This window comes from Lethenteron reissneri, chromosome 10, assembly GCF_015708825.2.
Source record: "Lethenteron reissneri isolate LAM-NWPU_2019-01 chromosome 10, ASM1570882v1, whole genome shotgun sequence".
Taxonomy (NCBI): domain Eukaryota; kingdom Metazoa; phylum Chordata; class Hyperoartia; order Petromyzontiformes; family Petromyzontidae; genus Lethenteron; species Lethenteron reissneri.
In genome coordinates this window covers 3,118,722-3,138,857 of record NC_083788.1, presented here as the reverse complement: position 1 = coordinate 3,138,857, position 20,136 = coordinate 3,118,722, and the positions used below count along the sequence as shown (strand labels likewise).

Sequence of the window (20,136 nt, the reverse complement as noted above, 5' to 3'; positions counted from 1 at the left end):
GGTGCTCGCGAACAGCATTTGCCCGAACAGCCTGTTCAGCCTATATGGGGAATCATTGTCTTTTGTGACGTTAAACATAAAACATGAAACGCAACGTTTTGGATAATGACCCTTTTTGTATGTATGTGTGTGTTGGACTTCTTTCGCACCGTACGTAGCCAACCGCACTAATCGGAGTGCCGCCATCTCTATTTACGTGCTGTAATATTCACAGCGCATAAACAGAGGTGGAGTGGGCAAGAAGAGTTTGGAGACCGCATTTGGCACCGTGGGACCTGACGGATAATTATTTTGCTTGGACAATAATTGCGTATGAAGCATTCTATGACTTGCAGAGCGAGGTTTTCATGAACAGCGGTGCGCAGGTTCGAGAGCTGGACAAGAGAGAGAGAGACGCGGGGCGAAGAGCACACCTTCATTTCTTAAGAGGCACATCCAGTATCTCTCCCTGTGCGAACAGGTTGATTGACGCCAAGCGACGATGGAGCTGGCAGGCATTGACGGAGCCTGTGCACTTGCGACGTTGGAGCTGAGGAGGGGGAGGGCGCTTGTGCAGGGTGGTGGCAGCAGCGGTGGTGGCGGCGACACCGTCTCATCGTGCGACCTCTTTCGACCCCCCGGCAAACCGGGAACCCGACGCAAATCTCATTCTACCGACCCTCCTCACCGCCACCTCCCAGCGACCGGACCTCTGGACCCCCCCTGGCGGCCACTCGCCTTTGTACCGTGGCGCTCGACCGGTGAGAGAGAGTTTGAGGGATGGCGACGCTTTGCTCGGAGCCGAAACGGCGGGCGGTGTCGTCAAGCATTGCTGTCCCTCATGTAAGGTACGATTCACGATAGCGGCCCTGTACCCTGCTGACGGTCATCTCTGCGAAGTCTAAACTGGTCCGCGGTTTGTCTCGCTTTTAAAAGAATGTCGCCGCCGGCGTGCTGGATTGACTAACGTCGCGCGTGATGAACGCGCCATAGGCCCCCTCACCCCTGGCCCTGCTTGGCCCCTGAGCCACATTCAGGTGTTTTTGGTGAGGCCACATTCAGGCTCAGGTGTTTCTTGGTGAGGCCCTGAATGTGTTCCTTGTTGAAGCCACATTAAGGCTCAGGTGTTTCTTGGTGAGGCCCTGAATGTGTTCCTTGATGAGGCCACATTCAGGCTCAGGTGTTTCTTGGTGAGGCCCTGAATGTGTTCCTTGTTGAAGCCACATTCAGGCTCAGGTGTTTCTTGGTGAGGCCCTGAATGTGTTCCTTGATGAGGCCACATTCAGGCTCAGGTGTTTCTTGGCGAGGCCCTGAATGTGTTCCTTGATGAGGCCACATTCAGGCTCAGGTGTTTCTTGGCGAGGCCCTGAATGTGTTCCTTGATGAGGCCACATTCAGGCTCAGGTGTTTCTTGGCGAGGCCCTGAATGTGTTCCTTGGTGAGGCCACATTCAGGCTCAGGTGTTTCTTGGTGAGGCCCTGAATGTGTTCCTTGGTGAGGCCACATTCAGGCTCAGGTGTTTCTTGGTGAGGCCCTGAATGTGTTCCTTGATGAGGCCCCATTCAGGTGTTTCTTGGTAAGGCCACAGTCAGATGTTTTGTGAGGCCGAAGCCTGTCACGGTTTGTTCCCGCCTCAACACTGCGAACGGTTGGTGGGAAAAAAAATCAACCGTACCACGATGGAAAGTGTTGGTTCTGATGGACCGATATGTTTATTTGGGGAAACGGAGATTTTTTTCTTCCGTTTGAGATGAATGGGTCTGGCCTGGGCCGCGCGAGTGTGTTTTGACGCTCTTCCAGAAATTGCTTTTAGACGCTCTCCAATTAAACTTGCGAGTGTTTATGCGTCAGCTCTGTCTGTTCATCTGTAACAGGAAGCGAGGAGGCAGGGGGGGCACTGTAACTCTCGTAGAGATGATCCAATATGAATGGGATCGCAGTGTGAAGTTGCTTTGCTGTGAAGAACTAGCCCTGGCTTAATCAAAGGGTTAATGCCTAGAACTTTCGAGACCGAAACCTACACTAAAAGGACAATTTGCAAATATGCAACCACATTTCTTTTCAACTGCTACTCGTCGGATTCCTTACCGCCAATAAAAAATATACTTCCGAGGATCAGTGCATGTTGTAAATGTTTGCAGGATTCATGCGTGTTCATGATTTGTATTCCTTATTGATGCACACAACATGCGCATATGATGACAGATGAATGTTGCTCATTGTTATTTGTTGGCGTTGTGCAATGTCTGCTACTGTTCGACTACGATTAGTATTGGCTGTTGTGACTTGTCGTGTGTGTGTGTGTGGCGCTGCCTTGTGTTGTATTATGTCCGTGGTGTATCGTGTGGTGTACTGTCTGTGTGGTGCGTATATTTGCGTGTGTGGTGTTTCTTGTGTGGAGTATTTCCGTAGTGGTTTGTTATTTGTGTAAGGTATTGTGTGTTTTCGCGTACATATTCTGTATTATGCGTGGATGTAGTGTATCTTGTTCGTGGTGTGTGTGGTTTATAGTGTGTATGGTGTATAATGTGCGTGTTTTATTATGTCTGCATTGTTTGGTGTGTTGGTATCTAAATACGACTGCATCTCAAGATGCTGTACGGAAATGGTGAAAAATGTTTTGAAGAGAGAGAGGCAGTAAAGAAAAAAAAGGAAGATCATGAACTTGAACAGGGGCAGGAAATCGACAGCACGAGTGACTGGGGGAAGGAATTTGTTCGATAATGGGGTAGCATAGGAGAACAAGTGAGCTCGCATTGAGTGAAGGTTGACTTGGAGGGACTTCAACAGAGAGCCTTGGTTGCTTGAGCGGAGAGCGCATGGAGGGGATTAAGGTGACATGAGAGTGCGTGGAGGCGAACAGAGGGAGGGGGAGAGGTAGGAGAGAGCAAAGTCAATCCTGGGTTGGATCGGGCGTCAGTGGAGGGATCGGGGTGATGTGGTGGTATTTGTAATGAGCATCTGTTTCTGGAGCTCGGAGACTAACACCTCCGTTATCCAGCCCGCGGGGCCGCGAGCTCCGCACGCCTGGGTTGAGATGTCGCCGTTAACGTCCTTTGATAAACGACGCAGCAGCATCATCTCGCTCGCACCGGACACCAGGGGGGCTCTTTTGTTAGTTGCTAGGCAACCGGTGAAATTGGCTTTTGGTGGTCAGTCATGTCACCGGGTTGTGGAGAAGTCCATTCTGGCACGCCACGCGTGCGTGTCTTTGTGCGTGCGTGCGTGTGTGCACGCGCGTGTGCACTGCTCGAGGCAGCTTCTGAGTCCCTGGTGCGGTGTGCAAACATTGCCACGAGAGAGACAAAGGTGGCCGGGCATGGTGTTGGCCACCCACCCCCTCGTATCCTCTGCTAGCCTTCATAGGTGCTCGCTAACAGAATGTACCCCAACAGTGTTAAGGCTATACGGGGGATCTTTGTCTTTGACGTTGCTCGGGGCAGATTCTGTTGAGCGGGGGCCAAAAGGGGGGTGCAGCATGGGCTAAAAAAGAGATGGGCTCATGCGATACGGGAGGATTTAGATTTTAGAGCTAAGTGGACTTGCCCATGTCTGGTATCAGTGGCATCTCGATCGGCTACTGGAGAGGGCTGCGTGAAGGACGCTCCTGGACAGTTGGAGACATTTGTCTTCCGGCAAAAAAGGAGGGCGGAGGGGCGAGGCTCGCAATAACGGGCAGAGCGCCGGGCGGCTAAAACGCAGCAAGATGGAGCACAGGTCATACATCTGACAGTCGTCTCAGTCAGTCAACCCACGGCACCTGGGCCTGTCCCATGACAGTCGTTGAAGTCAGTATGATGCCCTTGAAAACGGAGTGTTCCATGTTGCTTGGGACTGTTCCATGAGCTGCTAGCGAACCTTCGTCACTTCACGATGATTAAAAGTGCGTGCACATCACCGTCATTCGCCATCGTCACTTGTTGTTTTACGTACATCGTGGTGTAGTGGTTAGCTCTCTTAAGAACAGTCCTTGGAGTATTAGTGTCAACTTTGCAACAATTGTAGAATGTGGTGGTGTGAAACGACGGAGAGATCTGGCCAGATCAACAGCGTTGGGGCATGATGACCTCTTCTTGGCTTTGACCTTTAAATTTAGAAGCACAATAAAATATTACTGTCGTATTTAACCAAGCGAGAGCCCCTCGAGATTTGTTTTATTTTATATCCAGATTGATGCTCTGTATTTAATGAGCTGAAATCCATTAAGATTCATGACTTATTTTGATTGAAGTCCTTTATTTAACAAAATGAGAGCTCATTGAGATTCGTTGTCCCTTCCCTGAGTAAGATCTGAAATGCCCTCGGGCAGTAATTGTGTGTATATATTACATTTTAAAAAAAATTCGTTTAACCGCAAAAGCCAGAATAAGTCTCGATACTTCTCATGAGGAGGGTCCTCCTACCTTGGGATGTTTGGCCTTCAATGCCATCATTGAGTTTTTTTGGCTTAATTTTGGAGGACACCATAGAATCCAGAGTAAATTCACCATGCGTAAGAGCAGTTAACAATCAAAGGTCCGCACGGATGGAGTCAATCCAACGCATTCCTGCCTCCTGTCATCTCTTGCTCTCGGCCACCTCGCAGAGGTCATCGTCTCCCATGATTGATCCGCTGCTGGATGAGGGCCTCTCCAAGCCTTGGCCATCTTGTATCACCCTGAGATTCCATCGCTCCATCTCCCGCGGTGGACGTATTCTCTCGAGAGGAGGATCCCACCTCGTTGGTCTCAACCACATTTCTTGCCCAAGCTCACTTGACCCTTGTAAACAATCGATGTGATGTCTCTAACTTTTATCTTGGTGATCTCGTCAAGGAGCATAGACCATCACGCAGACTCAGGACGTCCTCGCAGCAGCGGCTTTTAGCCGGCCATCGAACAAAGTCACCGCATCGCACGCGTTCAGATGCACTTCTGCGGACGTTTGGAAGCCACTGGAGCTATGCACTTTTAAATTCAGATTGAAAACGAATTCCTTTAGAACTGATTTTTGTGTTTAGTTTGTTGTCCTTGACCCGCACCTCCGATTAACATGGTTGGTTACATGCGGCGCGAAAGAAGTTCAACATACTTGCATACATAACTGGCATTTGTTATCTCATTCGTGTGGTCCTCTTTACCTCTCTCAGTGACGATGATAATGGTGATTAACCCTGCATTCACAGCAGATACAATTTATTACGTGGCATTGGTGGTGCAAGATTAGCAACGCTAGATTAAGTCTGAGAGAAGCACACATGGGATCTAAAATCCACGAACGGAAACCAGAATACAGTCCCCTCTGCTCCATCACCATGTTGGAGCAATTTAATTATTGAGTTTAATGGTAGTGGTGTTGTTCTGCCATTTGGCTCCGCTTTGCATGTGTTTTGTGGAAATGGTGTTGTGTGTTATTTGCTGTAATAATGCTTTGATGACCCCCCCTCCTTCCCCCCACAAAAAGCCCCATATTCACAAGTTACCAGCGCTGCATTCAGTTGGTCGCACGGACCGGTGGTCAGTAGAAAAAAAAATGGCACGAACTATTCATGGGTGCAGATTTTTCCAGGGATGCATCTGTGCCACAGTGGTGGTGTGACGGTCATCACCGCGCTGGACTTGCCAATCCAGAGGCCGCCGGTTCTATTCCATCTCCCGGTTCGGGCCGTTGAAACCAATAGAGCAAGTTTCTTAAATCCCCCCCCCCACCTTCCCCCGCCCCACCACCTTCACCTCTCTCCACCCTGCAGTCTAAATGAGTTTACAGTTATTCGAGTGCGGTTAAAGTGTGGGTACTCCAACTTCTGCCAAGATATCCAGTCGGCGTGGAATAGTAGGCCAAATATCAATGTTATAAGGGCTAATTCTATGTGCAGTGAAGCGACACGAGCGAGTAATCGCAGGGGGCTGTGCCGTTACCTTCGGTATTGTCAGGGGAACAGTGGCTCAGCGGTTAGCGTGCTCTGCGCTAGGAGTCTGGAAAATCTGTGATCGATCGCCGGCCACGGCCAACATCAGTGGATCGACTGAGGGAGGTAAATCATGTAATCATTTTTTTTATTATTATTGGGAGTATAAAATGTGCCTTGGACCTAAATCGCCAGGAAGCCGTCAGATCTCATCGGATCTCGGAAGCTAAGCAGAGCTTGAGCCCGAATAGCGCTTGGATATTCGTGAACTATCGCGCGCAAACAGGTTGCCAATAGGGTTTTGGGGGGGGGGGGGAGGTTACCGGTTGGGCGGTAGAGTGCTGCGAAATCCATTGGTCTAACCAATGTCAAGGCCGTCATCCAGCAGCGGATTAACAAAAGGCATGTACAACATATGTGTACACAGTGTGTAGAACAGTGTTCTTCACTAATTTTCTGAGGTGGGCACTTTCGTTGATAAGACATCATCAGTGTGTTAGAGCCACCACACATTTGAAACCATTGGGGTTTGACATCATGATGATGGGCGGTGTTTTCACATTGTATGTATTGTCGCGCTGGGGAGGGGGCGCACATCAGGGGCCGCCAGTGGCCTGTGGGCCTTCCAATAAAAAACACTGTAATAGAATATTGACAACCGTGTAGAACTGTCATCACGTTTGGCCATAATAGAGGTTTTTTTTGGTTTAGATAGTGTAAATATATAAATGTGTCGTTAAAACCCACCACCACCCATCACAGCCAACTAGTAAGGGTTGTCACGTAAACAGAACATGCCAATTCGTCACTAGTACAGCACACCAGTGTGTTGGAGAGCCAAGCCACAACATTTACAATCTGAGTACGACGTTTCGCAGGTAATTACAACAAGCTTCATCAGGCGACAGCCAAATTTGTGGAGAAGTCTAACTGTTTGGGCAGCTGAACCCTTGGATTCTCTATCCTCCCCTGGATGTCAGCGCTTTGACCTCTAGCCACCCGGCCAACCTCTAGGAAACCGTTTTTGTCTTTTTTTACATTTTAAAAGTGCTCCAAATAGTTTTTTTTACAGGAGATAACTTGTTTTTGTTTCATTGAAACCGGGCGGGTTGAGGTTGTCACCTTTACGAGTACGGTCAGCGGCAGTGGGCTTTTCCCACATTCCTTTGGCTTTCCCATTGCACTCCATGGGAGGCAAACTACTGACAGAGCGCCACAGTGGCGAGATGGTAACAACCTTGCCTCGTATAAATGAGGTCATTGACTCGATCCCGACCCTGACGCCTGTATATTTGGAGTCTGCATGCTGTCCCCGTGGTCACGTGGATTTTTTTCTCCGGGTCCTCTAGTTTTTCCCTCCACATTTACAAACATGCATTTAGAGTAGAAATTTCCACGTGATAAGCCACTTAAATGGTGCTATCATTTGTGGTCAGGTTCTGCAAAAGAGCTCAATAGCTCAATGAGCCTTACCTGGTAAAATAAAAATAGTTTCTAGTTTTTCATTGGGCTGACCTTGCTTTATGAACGAAATAAATCAGCCTTCACAACGTAATTTTTGGGGGCCCTGATTTTAAAAAAGGTTTTTCGTATTTTGTAATAATTATAACAATTAGCAAAGACTCTACTATATTTGTGCCAAAATGCAGATTTCTAGCCCTTCTAGAACATCACTAGAATTTAACATCGGTCACTCGGCTCTCTAGCCTTTCTAGAACATCACTAGAATTCAACATCGGCTACTCAGCTCTCAAGCCCTTCTAGAACATCACGAGAATTCAACATCGGTTACTCGGCTCTCTAGCCCTTCTAGAACATCACTAGAATTCAACATCGGTTACTCAGCTCTAGCCCTTCTAGAACATCACTAGAATTCAACATCGGCTACTCAGCTCTAGTCCTTCTAGAACATCACTAGAATTCAACATCGGTTACTCAGCTCTCTAGCCCTTCTAGAACATCACTAGAATTCAACATCGGCTACTCAGCTCTAGTCCTTCTAGAACATCACTAGAATTCAACATCGGTTACTCGGCTCTCTAGCCCTTCTAGAACATCACTAGAATTCAACATCGGCTACTCAGCTCTAGTCCTTCTAGAACATCACGAGAATTCAACATCGGCTACTCAGCTCTAGCCCTTCTAGAACATCACTAGAATTCAACATCGGCTACTCAGCTCTAGTCCTTCTAGAACATCACTAGAATTCAACATCGGCTACTCAGCTCTAGCCCTTCTAGAACATCACGATAATTCAACATCGGCTACTCAGCTCTAGTCCTTCTAGAACATCACGATAATTCAACATCGGCTACTCAGCTCTAGTCCTTCTAGAACATCACTAGAATTCAACATCGGCTACTCAGCTCTAGCCCTTCTAGAACATCACTAGAATTCAACATCGGCTACTCAGCTCTAGCCCTTCGAGAACATCACGAGAATTCAACATCGGCTACTCAGCTCTAGCCCTTCTAGAACATCACGAGAATTCAACATCGGCTACTCAGCTCTCTAGCCCTTCTAGAACATCACGAGAATTCAACATCGGCTACTCAGCTCTAGTCCTTCTAGAACATCACTAGAATTCAACATCGGCTACTCAGCTCTAGCCCTTCTAGAACATCACTAGAATTCAACATCGGTTACTCAGCTCTTAAGCCCTTCTAGAACATCACTAGAATTCAACATCGGTTACTCAGCTCTTAAGCCCTTCTAGAACATCACTAGAATTCAACATCGGCTACTCAGCTCTAGCCCTTCTAGAACATCACTAGAATTCAACATCGGCTACTCAGCTCTAGCCCTTCGAGAACATCACTAGAATTCAACATCGGCTACTCAGCTCTAGCCCTTCTAGAACATCACGAGAATTCAATATCGGCTACTCAGCTCTAGCCCTTCTAGAACATCACTAGAATTCAACATCGGCTACTCAGCTCTAGCCCTTCGAGAACATCACTAGAATTCAACATCGGCTACTCAGCTCTAGCCCTTCTAGAACATCACGAGAATTCAACATCGGCTACTCAGCTCTAGTCCTTCTAGAACATCACTAGAATTCAACATCGGCTACTCAGCTCTTAAGCCCTTCTAGAACATCACTAGAATTCAACATCGGTTACTCAGCTCTTAAGCCCTTCTAGAACATCACTAGAATTCAACATCGGCTACTCAGCTCTAGTCCTTCTAGAACATCACTAGAATTCAACATCGGCTACTCAGCTCAAGCCCTTCTAAAACATCACGAGAATTCAACATCGGCTACTCAGCTCTAGCCCTTCTAGAACATCACGAGAATTCAACATCGGCTACTCAGCTCTAGCCCTTCTAGAACATCACGAGAATTCAACATCGGCTACTCAGCTCTAGCCCTTCTAGAACATCACTAGAATTCAACATCGGCTACTCAGCTCTAGCCCTTCTAGAACATCACGAGAATTCAACATCGGCTACTCAGCTCTAGTCCTTCTAGAACATCACTAGAATTCAACATCGGCTACTCAGCTCTTAAGCCCTTCTAGAACATCACTAGAATTCAACATCGGTTACTCAGCTCTAGTCCTTCTAGAACATCACGAGAATTCAACATCGGCTACTCAGCTCTAGTCCTTCTAGAACATCACGAGAATTCAACATCGGCTACTCAGCTCTAGCCCTTCTAGAACATCACGAGAATTCAACATCGGCTACTCAGGTCTAGCCCTTCTAGAACATCACGAGAATTCAACATCGGCTACTCAGCTCTAGCCCTTCTAGAACATCACGAGAATTCAACATCGGCTACTCAGCTCTAGCCCTTCTAGAACATCACGAGAATTCAACATCGGCTACTCAGCTCTAGTCCTTCTAGAACATCACTAGAATTCAATATCGGCTACTCAGCTCTTAAGCCCTTCTAGAACATCACGAGAATTCAACATCGGCTACTCAGCTCTAGCCCTTCTAGAACATCACTAGAATTCAACATCGGCTACTCAGCTCTCAAGCCCTTCTAGAACATCACTAGAATTCAACATCGGCTACTCAGCTCTTAAGCCCTTCTAGAACATCACTAGAATTCAACATCGGCTACTCAGCTCTAGCCCTTCTAGAACATCACTAGAATTCAACATCGGCTACTCAGCTCTTAAGCCCTTCTAGAACATCACTAGAATTCAACATCGGCTACTCAGCTCTAGCCCTTCTAGAACATCACTAGAATTCAACATCGGCTACTCAGCTCTAGTCCTTCTAGAACATCACTAGAATTCAACATCGGCTACTCAGCTCTAGCCCTTCTAGAACATCACTAGAATTCAACATCGGCTACTCAGCTCTAGCCCTTCGAGAACATCACGAGAATTCAACATCGGCTACTCAGCTCTAGCCCTTCTAGAACATCACGAGAATTCAACATCGGCTACTCAGCTCTCTAGCCCTTCTAGAACATCACGAGAATTCAACATCGGCTACTCAGCTCTAGTCCTTCTAGAACATCACTAGAATTCAACATCGGCTACTCAGCTCTAGCCCTTCTAGAACATCACTAGAATTCAACATCGGTTACTCAGCTCTTAAGCCCTTCTAGAACATCACTAGAATTCAACATCGGTTACTCAGCTCTTAAGCCCTTCTAGAACATCACTAGAATTCAACATCGGCTACTCAGCTCTAGCCCTTCTAGAACATCACTAGAATTCAACATCGGCTACTCAGCTCTAGCCCTTCGAGAACATCACTAGAATTCAACATCGGCTACTCAGCTCTAGCCCTTCTAGAACATCACGAGAATTCAACATCGGCTACTCAGCTCTAGCCCTTCTAGAACATCACGAGAATTCAACATCGGCTACTCAGCTCTAGTCCTTCTAGAACATCACTAGAATTCAACATCGGCTACTCAGCTCTTAAGCCCTTCTAGAACATCACTAGAATTCAACATCGGTTACTCAGCTCTTAAGCCCTTCTAGAACATCACTAGAATTCAACATCGGCTACTCAGCTCTAGTCCTTCTAGAACATCACTAGAATTCAACATCGGCTACTCAGCTCAAGCCCTTCTAGAACATCACGAGAATTCAACATCGGCTACTCAGCTCTAGCCCTTCTAGAACATCACGAGAATTCAACATCGGCTACTCAGCTCTAGCCCTTCTAGAACATCACGAGAATTCAACATCGGCTACTCAGCTCTAGCCCTTCTAGAACATCATGAGAATTCAACATCGGCTACTCAGCTCTAGTCCTTCTAGAACATCACTAGAATTCAACATCGGCTACTCAGCTCTTAAGCCCTTCTAGAACATCACGAGAATTCAACATCGGCTACTCAGCTCTAGCCCTTCTAGAACATCACTAGAATTCAACATCGGCTACTCAGCTCTCAAGCCCTTCTAGAACATCACGAGAATTCAACATCGGCTACTCAGCTCTAGCCCTTCTAGAACATCACTAGAATTCAACATCGGTTACTCAGCTCTAGCCCTTCTAGAACATCACGAGAATTCAACATCGGCTACTCAGCTCTTAAGCCCTTCTAGAACATCACTAGAATTCAACATCGGTTACTCAGCTCTAGCCCTTCTAGAACATCACTAGAATTCAACATCGGCTACTCAGCTCTAGCCCTACTAGAACATCACTAGAATTCAACATCGGCTACTCAGCTCTAGCCCTTCTAGAACATCACGAGAATTCAACATCGGCTACTCAGCTCTAGTCCTTCTAGAACATCACTAGAATTCAACATCGGTTACTCAGCTCTAGCCCTTCTAGAACATCACTAGAATTCAACATCGGTTACTCAGCTCTAGCCCTACTAGAACATCACTAGAATTCAACATCGGCTACTCAGCTCTAGCCCTACTAGAACATCACTAGAATTCAACATCGGTTACTCAGCTCTAGCCCTACTAGAACATCACTAGAATTCAACATCGGTTACTCAGCTCTAGCCCTTCTAGAACATCACTAGAATTCAACATCGGTTACTCAGCTCTAGCCCTACTAGAACATCACTAGAATTCAACATCGGCTACTCAGCTCTAGCCCTTCTAGAACATCACGAGAATTCAACATCGGTTACTCAGCTCTAGCCCTTCTAGAACATCACTAGAATTCAACATCGGCTACTCAGCTCTAGCCCTTCTAGAACATCACTAGAATTCAACATCGGCTACTCAGCTCTAGCCCTTCTAGAACATCACTAGAATTCAACATCGGCTACTCAGCTCTAGCCCTTCTAGAACATCACGAGAATTAAACATCGGCTACTCAGCTCTAGCCCTTCTAGAACATCACGAGAATTCAACATCGGTTACTCAGCTCTAGCCCTTCTAGAACATCACTAGAATTCAACATCGGCTACTCAGCTCTAGCCCTTCTAGAACATCACTAGAATTCAACATCGGCTACTCAGCTCTAGCCCTTCGAGAACATCACTAGAATTCAACATCGGCTACTCAGCTCTAGCCCTTCTAGAACATCACGAGAATTCAACATCGGCTACTCAGCTCTAGCCCTTCTAGAACATCACGAGAATTCAACATCGGCTACTCAGCTCTAGCCCTTCTAGAACATCACTAGAATTCAACATCGGCTACTCAGCTCTAGCCCTTCTAGAACATCACTAGAATTCAACATCGGTTACTCAGCTCTAGCCCTTCTAGAACATCACGAGAATTCAACATCGGCTACTCAGCTCTAGCCCTACTAGAACATCACTAGAATTCAACATCGGCTACTCAGCTCTAGCCCTTCTAGAACATCACGATAATTCAACATCGGCTACTCAGCTCTAGCCCTACTAGAACATCACGAGAATTCAACATCGGCTACTCAGCTCTAGCCCTTCTAGAACATCACGATAATTCAACATCGGCTACTCAGCTCTAGCCCTTCTAGAACATCACGAGAATTCAACATCGGTTACTCAGCTCTTAAGCCCTTCTAGAACATCACTAGAATTCAACATCGGCTACTCAGCTCTAGCCCTTCTAGAACATCACGAGAATTCAACATCGGCTACTCAGCTCTAGCCCTTCTAGAACATCACGAGAATTCAACATCGGCTACTCAGCTCTCAAGCCCTATAGAAGGTCAGCCGTTCAGTGTCGTCTATCGATCACTCTTTGACTATACAAATTAAAAAAACCCTTCTTGATTGGGTCATGGCATTCAAGGTCAACCTTGGGTCATTATCCTGATCTGACATATCTCACCACCCATGGTGATGAACCAGTCCTCGCGCTCGCCTAGTTATACACGAAAAGTGTACACGAGCATAATATGACTTTGAGACCCCCCCCCCCCACCGCCTACACATTCCACAAGGAGTGACTAATCCCATTTCTGCATTTGTCATCAATATGCTAAATTCCTCTGTTGATATGTAAACTCCTTTGTCAAGGCACTCTCCTCTTCCCACCCAGCTTAAATATACGCTGCCAAGCTTAGCAGCGTCCATTAGGACGCTGTCTTTCCGACGGCTCTGTTTCTTCACCCGAGGACGGCTGCTTGCATTGTGGCCGAAACGTCGTGAGAATTTTATCATTATGTTTTATTTGTATTATTTTATTATTTCCCTTCTACGTGACTTTACCGAAAGAACCAAGAATACGAATCCGTGCAGTCACGAAAGCTTTTCATCGAAAAATGAAACGAAAAGTGTCCACACGTGTGGGTTACCTCCTGGTATGGACAGAGAAGAGCACATTACCACGGTAATAACAGTTGTGTAGACAATGCGCATGCACGTAATATTGTACGCGCAGTGAGCCGTCATCTCTCGCACTCTGCATACTGGCATGTGCTTATCAGTTATGTGCATGCACTAGTGAGTTATTGTACATGCACGCTTTAATAATTAATGATAATGTTTTACATTTTGATATTGTCGCCATTCTCATCGCGCAGGGCTAGCAGGCAGGAATTTCTCTGGAGGAATCCGATGAGGCATGAAGATCTTTTTCACAGATGTCGGGGCGGGTAAACAAGTTACAACAACAAACGATATAAAAACACGATGGGAGTCCAAAGTCCAATGTAAACAAATCACCCAAACACATACAAATAAAATGAAACCATCGCCATCCTACCAAAGCCCACCGAGGTATTCACTTATTTTTCAAAAGAGATCTGGCCACAAAGGATGAAGCTCAACAAAGTGGCAAAGCATTTGGACAAGTATAGCAGCAAAATCATCGACAGTCTTAAACGCATATTTCTCAAGGTGGAGGGGGAAAACAACCCAGAGGACCCAGAGGTGCAGACCGATATCAGACTGCCTGTAGGGCCGATGTTGTCCGCGTGACGTCCCGTTTCGAGTCTATTTACGGTGTCAATTTACCGAATTTCTCTTAAAATTTAATCGCTTGGGCGCCCGGTGCGGGTAACGGAGGCACGCCCGCTTCCAGTGACGTCACGCCCGCTTCCAGTGACGTCACGCCCGCTTCCAGTGACGTCACGCCCGGGGATCTTTAACGTCCTTTGTGAATCTTCTTGGTTCTTTCGGTAAAGTCACGTAGAAGGGAAATAATAAAATAATAATAAATAAATCAATAAAATAATTCTCACGACGTTTCGGCCACAATGCAAGCAGCCGTCCTCAGGTGAAGAACAGGTCTGTCGGAAAGACAGTGTCTGAAAGACGGCGTCTGAATGTCTTTCCGACAGACCTGTTCTTCACCTGAGGACGGCTGCTTGCGTTGTGGCCGAAACGTCGTGAGAATTATTTTATTATGTTTTATTATTATTATTTTATTTCCCTTCTACGTGACTTTAGCGAAAGAACCAAGAAGATGAATCCCTGCAGTCACGAAAGAAGCTTTAAATCGTCCTTTGTGAAGTCTCACCAATGGAGACTAGGCTCTAAGAAAAGCTGTCTCGGGTGTGGACCAATTAACTTCAAGGACAGTGCATATCATTATCAGAGTTGTTTCTTTTTGTTTGCATTTTGACTGCTTGTGTTGTGGTTATTGCAAACATGATGCCTTGTATAAAGGTGTCAGTTTTTGTACCAGTTGAAAGGGTAAAAACCTATTACTATGTCCTTTGTGAAGCACACAGCGCGTAACCGGACGGTGTTACAGGCGACACAGTATTGATCAGGGCTGGTTTGCGGGATTCGAAAACCCACAGACCTCCTGTAAACAAACGTAAAACTAAATCTTTCAATAAAATAAATTATTACCGGGTAAGGCCCAGAGGTCGCAACCGGGTACCCGATACCCAGCTACCCGTACCCGTTTGCGACCCTGGTGCGGTCGGGTACGGGTAGGCCGTGAGTCACTGGTGAGTAACCGTTTGTCACTCATTTCCCAACGTCTTGTCTCTTCTCACAATTCAAATTCCTAGAATCAACCCATCCGCGCCTGCAACATGGCTTCATCCCAGAGGTCGCAATCGGATACCCGTACCCTACCCGATACCCGGCTACCCGTACCCAGCCGGGTACGGGTACCCGTTTGCGACCCTGGTGCGGCCGGGTACGGGTAAGGAATCAAAACCCGTTTGCGACCTCTGGTAAGGCCCCCAACTCTTTTTTCAGAAGCGACCTGACCTGGCTATCATAAATGTTCGCTCAACCAGGTGGGCTTAACATCATGCGGACATTTATCGCAGCCAAATACTCTAAACGCGTGGCGTTGATTGTAAAATGTGGAGGGGAAAAACAGGAGGAGGATAAATATTAGACACGACCACGGGGAGAACATGCAAACTTCAAATATACAGCAGGCGCCCGTGTCGGGATCGAACCCACGCCGTCCTGTAGACCAGGCGAGGCAGTTCACATCTCCTAGCCACCGTGATGACGATGAGAGACACGCAAACTCCAAATATACAGCAGCAGGCGTCAGGGTCGGGATCGAACCCACGCCGTCCTGTAGACCAGGCGAGGCAGTTCACATCTCCTAGCCACCGCAGCGCCCAGAAGTAGCTTGTTTGTGTATTTTGACCGCTTGCATTATTTAATGCGCGCGTGTCTTGTGGAATTATAGTGTCATATCACGTGTGTGTGTGTGTACGTACTGTATTGCGTTTGGAAATGCGCACGCAGCGGTGGTAATACTCGATGTGCTGCACGTGCCTGCTGTGTACACGCGCGTATTGAGTACACGCGCATATTGAGTAGACCTGCGGGGTGGGGGGAGGCGGCCTTCATCCAGCAGTGGATAGACATTGATCGACGATGCTCGCTTGCTCCAGAATGTGCGTGTCTCTCACGAGTGTTCAGCGCGCGTCTGCTGTCAGCCGTGTATACACGTGTACACGTGTATACTCGTGTACACGCCCGTCGCGCAAGCAAGCGCAGTGGACGCTTTTGTGCAAAGACAAAGATCCAGCCTTGAACAGACTGTTTGGGACAAGTGCTGTTAGCGAGGGCATGGCACACAAATGGGGGGGGGGGGGGGGGGGTGGCCAATACCACGCCTGGCCGCCTTTGTCTCCCCACTTGTGATGTTTTACACACAGTACCAGCTGCTCATTTAAGGCTGAGTCGCCCAAGACCGGTGACAGGTCAACACCAAGACTGCCAGCGCGGGTCGCCGGGTTTCGTGGCGCAGCGCGCGAACCGCTACACCACCGCTCGTGTACACGGTCTACACACACACACTCGTGGTGTACACAGTCGTGGTGTACACAGTCGTGGTAGTACACCCGCACACGCCAGTGCAGACCGCGTGTACCCCCGTCTCGAGCGTACATACAGACAACCAAGTGCGTTGTGCACGTATTCGTTTTGCGCGTATCCACGCGTATGTGTACACGGCGCCTCGGGAGTGCGTGCGTGTGCGTGTACACGTTGCGCGTGTGCATGCATCGAGAAATACTCGAGCCACAGCAGCAGCAGCGGCTTACAAATTAAAAACACATCTCCCTGTCCTCATGTAACCCTGATTTCCCCCCCCCCCATTCAGCCCCCACCCCCAGTAACCCCCCCCCCCGCTCCAGTACCCCCCCACCCCTTACACCCCCCCCTCCAATCCCACCTGCTATTCCCCTCTCCTTGGCCGTTCATTGGCTGGGCAGTTGCCAGCTGAAAATAATGGAATGTACCATTGGACTCACACTTGAGAGGGGGGGGGGGTGTGAGTTGGCAAGGGGTTGTTTATGGATGACGTAATTATTTTTTTGCCCTTTACCGGTCGAGTCCATTCCGCGCGTTCCAGGGCATTCCTACAAGATAGCATTTTATGTGATGGAGTGTGTGTGTGTATTGCTGGCTGACTGGGGAGAGGCGGATTGAGTGTGTGCGTTGGTGCTTGGGTGGGTTTTTGAGGAGGGGGTGGGGGTATAACTGTGTGTGTGAGCTGGGGGGGGGGGAAGGTTGTAGTTGTGAGTGTGTGTGTGTGTCGGGTGGGAGTGATGGTGCAGTGCTTAGCATACTGCCACACTGCCCCACAAACCCAATTCAATTGTCGGCCACCAATAACAGCGGCGGCAAGCGCGGGCAATATGCGTGTGTGTGTGTGTGTCTTTGTCTATGTGTGTACGAGGCTGTGACGCAGTAGTAAGCTCGCTGCGCTACAAATCTTGCTAAACGGCTACAGTTCTCGACCACGGCCAACATCAAGTGCGATATCTGAACCAGTCCTGAGAGCCTTATATATTGACTTGGCCTCAAATGAGTATCCGGTGCTGTGGTGTAAACATCGGCACTTTGGAGACAAAGACGGCTGGGTGTGGCGCTGGTCGGCCTTCAAATGTGTTCATTGACAGGCTCTTTGCCCCCCACAGTCTGTTAAAAGTCTGTACGGGGGGATCTTTGCGTAAGAGGGATATGTCTTGTGTATTTGTGTTTGTACGCATGTGAAAGGTGCGGAGAGTGAAATGTTGGCGCTGGATATGCACTCGGTGTGTGTGTGTGTGTGTGATGGGAATAGGCGTGTGTAAGAGTGGGTGTGAATGTGAATGAATGTGTTGAAAGAGTGAAAGTAGGAGAGTGCATGCACGTCTTTGTGTGTGTACGTGATACGACGGGGAGTGGTAGTGTAGCGGTTACCGCGCTGCGCTACGGACCTGGTCACCCGGGTTCGATCCAGGCTCACGGCCAACATCAGTGACGATTATCCTAACCGGTCCTGGGCCTCTCCTAGGTCGATTTAGCCTAAAATGGGTACTTGGTGTGGTGTGTTAATATTGCCACGAGGGAGTCAAAGGTGACCGGACATAGTGCTGGCCACCTACCCCCTCGCGTGCCGTGCCGGCATTCAGGGGTGCTCACTAACAGCACTTGACCCAACAGTTTGTTAAGGCTATGCGGGGGATCTTTGTCTTAGGAGAAAGGGTGTTGGAGGGTGAGAAGCAGTGATGTAATGCTTTGCCCACCACACATTTCTTAACATCCCGACAACATATCTTTGATTCAAAGGCTGAACACATAATCTGAGCACTGCCAAGGTCTCCACCTTCCATGCCCCCGTAGGTTGACTCGGTGTGAAATAAGTGCCTCGTGCGATGAGTCAACGACGGAATCAATGGGAAGACAAATGTGGCGAAGCGTGGGAGCTCGCAGTACCACGTTGTTTGCGTGCCTTGCCTGCCGTAATAGGTGCTCGCTAACTGGGCTCGGCCCCCCCTATAGTGTGCATGGTTAACCGAGGCCACAGTGGATTAATGGAAATAAATAAAATGTTTACCCGAAGTTGAATGGACAAAGGGCGGGCGGGTGGTTAGGGGAGTGCTGGCGCAGTGGTTAGCGCACTGTGCAGTTAGCAAGCCACAGCTAACATCAGCGGCGAGCGATATCCGAATCGGTCCTGGGCTTTCTCCTAACCCCGCCACCCTCACCCAGCACACCGCTTCACAAACCCGCACTCGCCAGCGTGGTGAAGTATGGTCAGAACAACAGCGCGGGGAACCCTTCAGCCTTTGTCAGTGGAGTGACAAAGGCACCGCGCGCGCATTTAACGTTCTACAAAACTAAAATTAACTCCCGACTATTGCGGTTGCTCAATTCCGGAATTAATTCTATGTTAGAACAACAATGAGTGAGGGGACACGAGAATAACGGGCATCCTTCTTCCCATTCGACCGATTAATTCATTCGGCAGCACTCCTGGCAGTGAATTCGAAGTGCGTACGTAGTACGTGCGCCCCCCGTGTTTTGTGCGTGTGGGGGAGCGGTGACGCAGTTGTCGGCGGGCCGCTCTTCAAACCCGACGGCCCGAATTCGATTCCCGCTCGCAGCCAACATCGGTGACGAATATCTGAACACGGTCCTGAGAAGCCTTGCCCCGAGGTTGACTCGGCCTTAAACGGCTACCTCGTGCGGCGTGTGTAACATATCGGCACTGGGGAGACAAAGGCGGCCGGGCACGGTGCTGGCCACCAGAGGTGTGGACTCGAGTCATGTGACTTGGACTCGAGTCAGACTCGAGTCATGAATTTGATGACTTCAGACTCGACTTGGACTTGCATAACAATGACTTTGTCCCACCTCTGAGGTGTGGACTCGAGTCATGTGACTTGGACTCGAGTCAGACTCGAGTCATGAATTTGATGACTTCAGACTCGACTTGGACTTGCATAACAATGACTTTGTCCCACCTCTGAGGTGTGGACTCGAGTCATGTGACTTGGACTCGAGTCAGACTCGAGTCATGAATTTGATGACTTCAGACTCGACTTGGACTTGCATAACAATGACTTTGTCCCACCTCTGAGGTGTGGACTCGAGTCATGTGACTTGGACTCGAGTCAGACTCGAGTCATGAATTTGATGACTTCAGACTCGACTTGGACTTGCATAACAATGACTTTGTCCCACCTCTGAGGTGTGGACTCGAGTCATGTGACTTGGACTCGAGTCAGACTCGAGTCATGAATTTGATGACTTCAGACTCGACTTGGACTTGCATAACAATGACTTTGTCCCACCTCTGAGGTGTGGACTCGAGTCATGTGACTTGGACTCGAGTCAGACTCGAGTCATGAATTTGATGACTTCAGACTCGACTTGGACTTGCATAACAATGACTTTGTCCCACCTCTGAGGTGTGGACTCGAGTCATGTGACTTGGACTCGAGTCAGACTCGAGTCATGAATTTGATGACTTCAGACTCGACTTGGACTTGCATAACAATGACTTTGTCCCACCTCTGAGGTGTGGACTCGAGTCATGTGACTTGGACTCGAGTCAGACTCGAGTCATGAATTTGATGACTTCAGACTCGACTTGGACTTGCATAACAATGACTTTGTCCCACCTCTGAGGTGTGGACTCGAGTCATGTGACTTGGACTCGAGTCAGACTCGAGTCATGAATTTGATGACTTCAGACTCGACT

At 48.2% G+C, this 20,136-nt stretch overlaps 1 protein-coding gene across 4 annotated transcripts in view; it reads left to right on the top strand.

The window, feature by feature from the left end:
* The first annotated feature begins 464 nt into the window (after positions 1-464).
* The window catches only part of LOC133340827 (zinc finger protein 704-like), a 49,065-nt gene continuing 29,393 nt past the window's right edge, over positions 465-20,136 (top strand). For 2 of the 4 annotated variants that reach the window (XM_061549251.1, XM_061549250.1), the window contains exon 1: positions 465-740. Coding sequence is in view for 2 of the 4 variants with exons in the window: in XM_061549249.1 (XP_061405233.1) it covers positions 760-827 (68 nt within the window). In the remaining 2 variants the exon portion in view is untranslated. Of the gene's footprint in view, positions 828-20,136 lie in introns of all 4 variants that reach the window. The other 2 variants (XM_061549249.1, XM_061549248.1) reach the window with 1 other exon arrangement.